Raw genomic sequence first — 9,863 nt, 5'->3', positions numbered from 1 at the left:
CTGGCCCAAAAAGGTTGAGAAACACTGGTTTAGAATATAAAATATGTGGGAACACCAGCAATCAAAGCTTAAATGTGACAATATCGGTTTACCGCAACCTGCAGCTATTGCGGGGAGGGATGACAACTTGAAGAAATGGCCGCATTTCTTCAAGTTGCACTAGCATATGTAGCTACTTCACTGACTCAGTTGCTTCAGATGCAGATGTGGATTATCTTGAACTTGCTGCAGCTACGAACTAAATGTGGTCCGATTGTTAGAGAACAGCCACGATCAGTACAACAGTCCCCTGAGCTCCACAAGGGCATCTTACGACACTTCCCAGTGGCAGGTTGCTCTCATTAATATGTTGATGTGTGGTTCGGTTCGGTTCTGGTCCAGTGGGGAGATTCAGTTGTTGCGCAAGATTCGGAGCGCAGCAGCTGCGGTTATTTCTCTGCTGATGTGCAGCGACACTCAGCAACGTTAGTAATGCTACTTCCGCTAGCCGCCGGAGGTAACACCCATAGTTGTTTCCCCAGTAAGCCCCCCAGGAATAAGGTCAATAGTACTTACCGGATCACGCAGTCCGACCAGAGGTGAGGGTCATTCATCGTTTCATTTACAAAACTGAAGGCAGCAGCAGCTCCTATAGCCATCTCTTCCTCTTCTTCTGAATAACGTTATTCATCACTGTTTTGGCTGGAGGAGCCAGGCAGTTGGACGTTACACGTCATTTACCCAGAATGCATTGCAGCGTGACCAACATGGCGACATTCCTGTGAAAATATTTAATTAAAATTTATAAAAACTGAATAACCTACATTACTGGGGTTTTTTATATCTAAAATAAATATTTCTCAAATAAGGTCTATCTTTACAACTAGGCGTGGATCCCTTTAATGTCAAGCTTCATTAACCAAATGAAAAACAAGACTTCTGATACTGAGTTGCTCTGTCGGTGCTCCGTTAGGCTAACGCCGTTTTAGCTTTAGAAGCTAACAGAAAATGGTTGGGCTGTTGTTGGATTTGTTCCCTCAACAAAAGCTAGTCATTTTTATTTCTTCCTTTATCTTTTTTGGTGTCGTTTTCTGTAGTGTCCAGTGTTGAAATGAACATAAATTTTAAAGTGAAATCTTCTTGGTGAAGAAATCTTTATTTCTATTCTCTTTGAATGTGAAATTGTTATTTCGCAAAGCATTGCTTTCTTGGTTTGTTCTTATTAATATATGAGATTTTGGCTGGGATGTTTTATTCTGAAGTGAAAATTCATCATCAATGGAGCCTGATTCCAATTCGCCATGGCAACCACTGAAATACGGATGCAAAGTTGGCTGCAGCACAAAGTTTTAAAGAAAAATCAGACTCAGCTGATAAAATCTGACTTGGTTTCCTAGCACAGAGTGGTGGACCGATTCAAATGTTTTGTTCATATAAACTTTGAAACCAGAAGTTAAGACTTGGTTTACTTCTTGTTTGCTCTGTTGGTTCTGCTGGAGGTTCCTTCCTGCTAAAGTGGAGTTTTTCCTTACCACTGTTGCCCCCTGCTGGTCAGGAGGAGTGATTAATGTGAATAATGATCGGACTTTGATGCTGTGGTTGATAACTGGATCAGCAGGATCAGTTATTAAAGTTCTATCAGAAGTTGTTGTGAATTAATCAACAATTGAAACTCATGAAAATGTAAATGGATTATTGTTTCTGCAGCCAGAGGTATTTTTACATGCTTCACTCTGGAGAGCCTCATATCCTCAATGACTGTTAATGCCAACAAAATGTCAGGAAGTAGAGTTCAGAGTGTTATGCTGAGGCGTTCAGCAGCATTAATAATATAATTAATAACATATCCTGATATGCTAACAAACTGCTTTAATCTGCTTTTTAAAGGAAGCTGGATCTTTCCTTTCTGCTGGTCTGAGTTTGCAGGATTTCTCAGCTGTTTTTCTTTTCCTCCAGGTTCCTGGCCAACACCTCCTTCTCTGGACTAACAGGTCCAGTTGGCGTTGACCAGAACCATTCTCTGGTTCTGACTTCGCAGCGGTTCCACATCTGGAGCCTGCGGCGGGATGCGCTGGGCCAGCCGGCCTGGGTGACAGTGGGCAGCTGGGAGGACGGCCAGCTACAGGTGGAGGACCAGGAGGTCTGGCAGGGGCCCAAACCCCGCCGTCGGGCTGAGGGGTCGGGCGGAAGGAGTGGGGACCGCTGGAGGCCCGGGACGCCCGTGGAGGGGACGCGGGTCCGGGTGGTGACCCTGGTGGAGCATCCCTTTGTGTTCACGCGGGACGTGGATGATGATAGCAGCTGCCCCGCCGGCCAGTTCTGCCTGGACGCCAGCACCAACAGCTCAGAGACTCTGGAGCGCTACTTCCGGGAGGTGGCAGCTGGGAACGGCAGCTCGCTGCCTCTGGAGTACAGGAAGTGTTGCTATGGTTACTGCATCGACCTGCTGGAGAAGCTGGCTGAGGACCTGGACTTCCACTTTGACCTCTACATCGTTGGAGACGGAAAGTACGGAGCGTGGAAGGGCGGTCGTTGGACGGGGCTGGTGGGTGACCTGCTGAGCGGCCTGGCCGACATGGCCGTCACTTCCTTCAGCATCAACTCCGCCCGCAGCCGTGTCATCGACTTCACCTCGCCCTTCTTCTCCACAAGCCTGGGCATCCTGGTGCGGAGCAAGGACACGGCGGCCCCCATCGGAGCCTTCATGTGGCCCCTGCACTGGTCCATGTGGGTGGGCATCTTCCTGGCGCTCCACATCACAGCGCTCTTCCTCACCCTGTACGAGTGGAAGAGTCCATTTGGGATGACGCCTCATGGTCGCAACAGGGTCAGGGTGTTCTCCTATTCCTCGGCTCTGAATCTGTGCTACGCCATCCTGTTTGGGCGAACAGTGTCATCCAAGACGCCAAAGTGTTGGACCGGCCGCTTCCTGATGAACCTCTGGGCCATCTTCTGCCTACTGGTGTTGTCCAGCTACACCGCCAACCTGGCAGCCGTCATGGTGGGGGAGAAGACCTTTGAGGAGGTCTCTGGGATCCACGATGCCAAGGTGAGAGAGCAGCTTCATGCTGCAGTGAGTCTGGACCAGAGAAAAGGTGCAGGGCAGAATCAGAACCAGCACAAGAGACTGGACTTGGCTGATTACCACTCAGTGTTTGATCAGGAAGCTGATCTGATCATTTCAATTGGATCTGCCGACTTGTTCTCTGTTCAGTGGAACAGCAGCAGATTCAGTTTGCTCTGTGGATCACCTGCTCTGCTCTAATTACTTTTTAATTCAGCAGCTGACTGAAGCATGAAACACACTGCTGGGTGTTTGTGCAGCCGGCGCTGCTGGGAGCTCAAAGGGCTTTAATTGGACGTCCATCTGTGTGAGATGAGCTTTTATCTTTTAATGTACAGAGGCTGAAGCTCTGCAGCTCAACATTTTCTGTCTCCTCAAATCTTCCCAGAGCGGGTTGAGTGCTTGGTTTTCAGCCTTTTGAAAGGGACTCTGATCAACTTTTGGGCAATTTCTGTCTTCATCAGACTTTGGTAGAAACAGACCTAAGAGAGGCAACAGAAACTGGTTCGCACTGACTCTTAGAGAAGTAGTGACTCATGACGGGAACACTGCGTTCCTTAGGAATAATGTCACAATTAGAAACCTCCTGTCCAGGAGTGATTATCCCTGCATTTGTTACTTCAGGTCTTGACTACTGTAACTCTTTACTATCAGGAACTTCACAGTTAACAGCTAAAAGCCTTCTGCTCCACTAGAGACCTGATGGGTACCAATATTCCCAACAGAACCCTTTGGTACCAGGCTGCTGGTTCTAGCAGTAGAATGGGAGGAAGATCCTGTAGACATCAGGCTCCTTCCTCTGCAGTAGCTAAAAGAAGTTATGAATGAAACTGTATTGTAATTAAATGACCTAGAAGGGGGGGCGACCTGAGAACAACTAACCTGCAGTATTACTGCAGTCAACGACACAACGCTAGTGATTGTCTGCTGTCGCCCCCTTCTGGTACATTAGGAGTGAATGCTGCAGGTCAACGACTCAGTTCTCTGCTGGGTTTACTTTGACAGAAAGCTTCTAAACTCATTTCAATCATTATCTGAATTTGATGCGTTGATTTAACTGGATCAACTGGAATAGCTGATATCTGTCTGGATGACAGATCTAGAAACATCAGGTTAGATGTTTCTAGATCTGATGGCTTAGGAAGAGGTTGTGAGAGGTTGTAGATTCTCAGTCATCCATGACATCACCTTCTCAAGAGGTCAAGTACCATAGAAAGCAACTGGACTAGAGAAGAGAATAAGTTATGTCAGCCTCTCATCCACAAGGTGAAATATCTTCAGGAAACAAAAGGGAAAGTCCAGCTAACTGCTTTGAAGCTAGCACATGTTGCCTACCAGGAAGAAGGTCTTGGCTTAGAATCACCGCTTCGGTCCGTCTGCATGTTCTCCCGGTGGATGTACGGGTTCTCTCCAGGTACTCTGGTTCTGGTTGTTTGTTAATGTTTTTCCTTCCCCCGGTATGTTGTGTAACTCAAAATTCCCAAAGGTCGATTCAAAGTCAGCAGACATTAAACAGCAGATTTCTTCTCATTTCTTTTTCGTTGGTGTGTCCAGCTGCACCATCCATCGAAGGGCTTCCGCTTTGGGACGGTGAGAGAGAGCAGCGCTGAAGACTACATGAAGAAAAGCTTCCCAGAAATGCACGAGTACATGCGACGCTTCAACGAACCGACAACGCCTGAAGGAGTCGCAACTCTAAAGTAAGAGTGCAGAGTCCAACAGGAAGTTCTACTCTGGTTCTGACAGATCTGATTATCAGTCTCCATGGTAACATGGACTAACCGTGTCCCTCTGTCCTGAAGGACAGATCCTCCTCAGCTCGATGCCTTCATCATGGACAAGGCTCTGCTGGACTATGAAGTTTCCATTGATGCCGACTGTAAACTGGCAACGGTTGGGAAACCCTTCGCCATCGAAGGTCAGTGTCTCAGTTTCCTGGTCCTGTCTCTGTGGGAGACGATCCTGCGTCTTCTAGGCATGTCCCTTGCCTCAGTCAAATGACTGAGTGTCCTCAGTGTCCAGGCAGGTTCTCCTGCTGATGGATAGACTTTTGGACTCGTTGTGTTGAAGCAGAGCCACAGCACACTGGAGGACGGGAGCTGCCACACGTAGTCCAGAACTCACGTCCACCAAGTTTTTTTTTCTCCATTTATTTTATGAAATTTTTTTTTCGTTAAGTTGTCATCACATTCATTTTCAATCTCAAATGAACCAATAAAACGAACTGGAGAATCTGTTCGTTCAATTCATGTTCCAGAATCAGTTCTTTAAAAGTTTCAAAATAACCATGGAAACAAACATTTCCGTCTGTCTCCGACAGGTTACGGCATCGGACTCCCCCAGAACTCTCCACTGAGCTCCAACTTGTCCGAGTTCATCAGCAGGTACAAATCCGATGGCTACATGGACCTGCTGCACGACAAGTGGTACAAGGTGATTCCCTGTGGGAACCGAGTGTTCGCCGTGACCGAGGTCAGTCTGAGCAGAACCCAGCAGAACCCAGTGTCTGGATGACATGTCTGTTTATGGTTCCAACTGCTTTTGTAGTAAATGATTATTTATAATGTAGATTTAAAGAAGAGTAGCCATTGTCATGGAGACAGCTAATGGGGATCCAAATAAACAAATTTTTGTTTACCTGTGTAGGGATCAACATATCTGTTGACCCTTCTGCGTGGTGCATTCAGTGTCCTACTGCATGGTGAAGGTTAGGGGTTACCAACTTGGCGCCCCCTGCAGGCTGATTGGGGAACTGCTGTCTGTGTCAGACTCTGCAGATGGGCATCAGTCACTTCTCTGGACTCTTCGTGTTGCTGTGCGTTGGAGTGGGCGGAGCTCTGCTGACCCTCGCAGGTGAACACGGGTTTTACCGACTCGTCCTGCCACACATCCGCCGCCGGCAGAACCTGAAGTACTGGCTGCACACGTCCCAGGTGAGTCATGATGTCACGTCAGAGAAGAACTTCATGTTCCTGAGCGGAGAACTGAGTTCCTGATTTCCTTCCCGCAGAAGATTCACCGAGCGCTGAATCTGACGTATGACGATGTGAAGAGGCAGCGGGCCGAGAGGGAGAAAAGGTGGGCCCGGTTCTGGCTCTGATGGGACCCAGAATAAAACCATAATAAACATTTTTAAATATTTTAAAATTTCTCTGCATATTTTTAAGCCTGCTTAGGAAAAAAAAAACATTTATGGAACTGATATTAATATATTGTCCTTTTGTACTAATAACTGACTTTATCTTTTTGACTTTGTCATTTGGTTGAAATTTATATTTATTTTTAGTTTATATTTAGTTTTAGGGTTTTTTATCTCCATGTTTTTGTGTCAGTTTTAATCTGAACTGAGCAGAAAATGTTATAAATCAATAAATGAAGAGAATAAAATCTACTTGTTTTGTTCAGCTGTAACCTGGAGAAGACCCAGGCAGGCCAGGGGCCCGCTGGTGCCTGGGAGCCCCCAGGTCCCTCAGTACCCGCTGCCGCTGCCAGGTGGAACAACGAGTCCAGGAAGGAAACTCCAGCTGCTGCAGATGCTGGGAACTTCAAGCAAGTTCACTTCAGTCTGGAGACCCTGAACACACGGCGCCTGCTGGCGCGCCTGGCCGTCTCGGAGGCGAAGGGAGGCGGGGTTAGGGGTGACAGGGCGGAGCCTGTGAAACCAAGGGCGGGGCCAAGCAGCCAGCTGTGTCAGAATGGGGCACCGGGAGCTTCACTGGCCAGTCTTGTGCTTTCACTGCCCTCCTCTTCCTCTGCGAGGACCAATGCCCCGCCCCTTCCGGGTGTGACTCCTCCCATATCAGTAAAGACCCAACCCCCTCCTGAAATACCTCTTCCTGATGCAACCCCGCCCGTCCCTGGTACGGCACCGCCCCTTCCGGTTGTGGCCCCGCCCCTTCCTGATGCAACCCCGCCCAACCCCGGTACAGCCCCGCCCCTTCCCGCAGACCTGGCGGCCCTGCAGCAGCAGATCGATCAGATGCGGGAGAAACTGAGGACTGCGTTGGCTCGCCGGGCAGAGATCCAGACGTCACTAGCCAAGCCTGTTTCTATGGCAACCACCAGCCCACCTCCAGTTTCGGTGACTTCTACAGTGATCCCGTCCCCCACCTTACCTGCCATCACCATGGCAACAAGCCTTTCTCCAAACAGGAAGAGCGTGACGACCATGACAGCCCCCCCTCACAGGCTGTTGTCCAAAGTCCCGCCCCTCCGCAGCAGGCTGTCCAATCAGCGGAGGTGATGCCTTCACGTAACTTCCTGTGGACAGATGTCTGGACTGAGAAACGACAGATTTTATTTTTACAACCCGAACAAATGTGAATGCAGTCCATCCTGTCGTTGCTCAGTGGCGCCCTCTGGTGGACCACCGCAGCTGCTGACATTCCTGTTGCATTGAATTTAGGACTTTATGAATATTTTCACTTTGTTCAGACCTGCTGTGAAGCTGTTGCTGTAGGAACCTTTGTGTAAATCAGAACCAACCATTTCAGGCCAAATGAAATGAAATGAAATTTTATTCGAACATGATACAAATATAAAATAAAATAGTGCACAGTAACAAGAAGTGCATAAGAAAGAAGAGAAAATACAGATTTTTTTGTTTCAGTTAACATATGAACTGGAACTGAACTGGAAGAGTCGAGGCATCGGTCTTGAAGAACTCCGGATTGAAATTCTTTTTAGATTTGGGTGGTAAATGTTTAAATATGCAAACATTTGTTACTGCAGGTCAGATTTATCTTTTAGTTTCAATAAAATCCACATTTGAATCTGGTGCCGTTTATCTTCCACTGATTCGCCTAACTGGCTGACGTATCCTGATTACCTGGCAGGTGTTCCCAAACATCAGGAGAAGACTGCCATCATAAACGTTGCAGGTTTTACTGAAACATTAAGTTTTCTAGTCTGGGAAAAAAAGAACAAAGGCAGAAACATGAAAAACATTTAGGGAACAATCAGTCAAATAACCTGCAGAACAAACTATTGTTAAGAATCAGGCATTGCACCAATGTTTGGCTTGTGTGATTATTAATAATTAGGATCAATAATTTATTGTCAATAAATTTATTAATGAGTTAGTTTCTTTAAATTTAACTGAGGCAGCAATCTGGAATCATTAGCCGAACATGCCGGTCTCTAATGGACTGAATTCAATGGATAAGTCAGAGTTAGCTAAGTCTGACTTAGCAGGAAGGACTCAGAGACTCAGCCAGTCAAACACTGAGACAATCAAACCTGAATGTTTATTAAAGCTACAGTGGTTTATGTTGGACTTTACAGTCCAATATAAATCAGTAGCGCTACGCTACCATCTGCTGCAGCATTTTACCCGTCCTGTATTCAGCTATGGGTCTCAGTCAGTCAGTTAACAGGAATCAGGGTCTGTATATAATAAAGCAGCAAGAGCCTCATAGTCTGTAACCAGGATTGTGGGTAAACCCAGTTGGTAAAACGGTTTCAGCTCGATTCTGAGGGTTCGAACAGGAGAGACCAGCTGGGTGTGACCTCTGACCTCCTGATGTTCAGGACAGCTGTGAGGCATTCACTGACCACTTCAAACATTCTAATATATTGTTTTCACATCACATAAAGGATTCAGGCTTGACCTAACTGAAAATGGAATAAAAATCACACTTTAATAATAAAACAGATTCAGATTTACTGATCAGATATCAGACTGATTCTCCCGTTGGGGTTGGGTCAGTTTCTGGTTCAGATGAACCGGTTTGCAGGTTCTAGGTCGATCAGCTCCTCTCCAGCTTTTCTGCCAGCTGGTTCTGGTTCATGTTCCTCAGCGTCTCCTCCTTGGCTCTCTCAGGACGGTACTGCTGGATCATCAGATCCACGGTTCTGATGGCGTCTGCATCCTCCAGACGACTGACGGCGACAGGGTCGGGTTGAAGGGTCAGAAGGTGCTGAAACGTCTTCAGGTCTTCAGATCTGAGATCAGTCAGGATCCTGAACAGCTGCAAGGTCACGTCTGCTGGGTCAGAGCTGCGGTGAGCCGGTCTGCGCCAAGACTCTGACTCACCTGTCAGCTTGACCACCTCACTCCAAACCTCACAGTCTGCAGAGTCAAAAAAACAGCCAATCACAGGGTGCAAAGCCACATGGCACGTCAGCTCCAGCATCACCATGGTAACATCAGGGAGCAGTCGGACCTCAAATGAAGGCAGGAAGTTGTCGTAGGCGGTAAAGTTCAGGAACTTAGAAATCTAAAATAATGAGTTAAAGGAAGGTAAAGTAGTGGTGGAGCTTTAAGTATAAGGAGAGAAGCCAAGCTAAGAGACTGGATGAAGTCTAGTCAGGTGTAACTGGGGCGAGGCTAGAATGGATGAAGGTGTACCTTTGGTTGGATGACAGTGACAGATGCTCCAGTCAGTTTGTACATCTGATTTGGGATCAGTTCACAGTCTGGAATTACTTCCAGATATTCAGCTCCAGTCCGTCGTTTGAACTCCTTCCTCACCTGAAGAAGATGAAACATCAGAGCAGAAGTTATCCAGATGACCAACCCTGACCCCTAGTGTTTTCCAAATTTACTGTCCACTGCCAAGATGGTTCCATCCAACCAACCAACCAACCAACCATCCGTCCAATCGTCCATCCAACCATCCAATCATCCATCCACCTATCCGTCCGTTGGTCCATCCGTCCATCCATCCATCCATCCATCCATCCATCCATCCATCCATCTGTCCGTCCGTCCATCCAACTGTCCAACCATCCATCCGTCCATCCATCCATCCATCCATCTATCCGTCCGTCCGTCCATCCAACTGTCCAACCATCCATCCGTCCATCCATCCATCCATCC

The 9,863-nt window shown here is 47.4% G+C and overlaps 1 protein-coding gene across 1 annotated transcript in view; it reads left to right on the top strand.

Moving 5' to 3' along the window:
- The window catches only part of grin3bb (glutamate receptor, ionotropic, N-methyl-D-aspartate 3Bb), a 28,132-nt gene extending 20,586 nt beyond the window's left edge, over window positions 1–7,546 (top strand). The window contains exons 3-9 of the mRNA XM_015052549.1: window positions 1,936–3,028; window positions 4,598–4,743; window positions 4,846–4,961; window positions 5,364–5,515; window positions 5,812–5,976; window positions 6,054–6,121; window positions 6,449–7,546. Coding sequence (XP_014908035.1) covers window positions 1,936–3,028; window positions 4,598–4,743; window positions 4,846–4,961; window positions 5,364–5,515; window positions 5,812–5,976; window positions 6,054–6,121; window positions 6,449–7,286 — 2,578 coding nt within the window. The 3' untranslated portion in view covers window positions 7,287–7,546. The remainder of the gene's footprint in view (window positions 1–1,935; window positions 3,029–4,597; window positions 4,744–4,845; window positions 4,962–5,363; window positions 5,516–5,811; window positions 5,977–6,053; window positions 6,122–6,448) is intronic.
- Window positions 7,547–9,863: the final 2,317 nt, after the last annotated feature.

Source organism: Poecilia latipinna, unplaced genomic scaffold (genome assembly GCF_001443285.1).
Source record: "Poecilia latipinna isolate Pla-1442-1.1 unplaced genomic scaffold, P_latipinna-1.0 Scaffold1118, whole genome shotgun sequence".
In the NCBI taxonomy this organism is placed as follows: Eukaryota; Metazoa; Chordata; class Actinopteri; order Cyprinodontiformes; family Poeciliidae; genus Poecilia; species Poecilia latipinna.
Note: the sequence above shows the minus strand (reverse complement) of the source record. Positions and strands in the feature narration are given on the sequence as shown.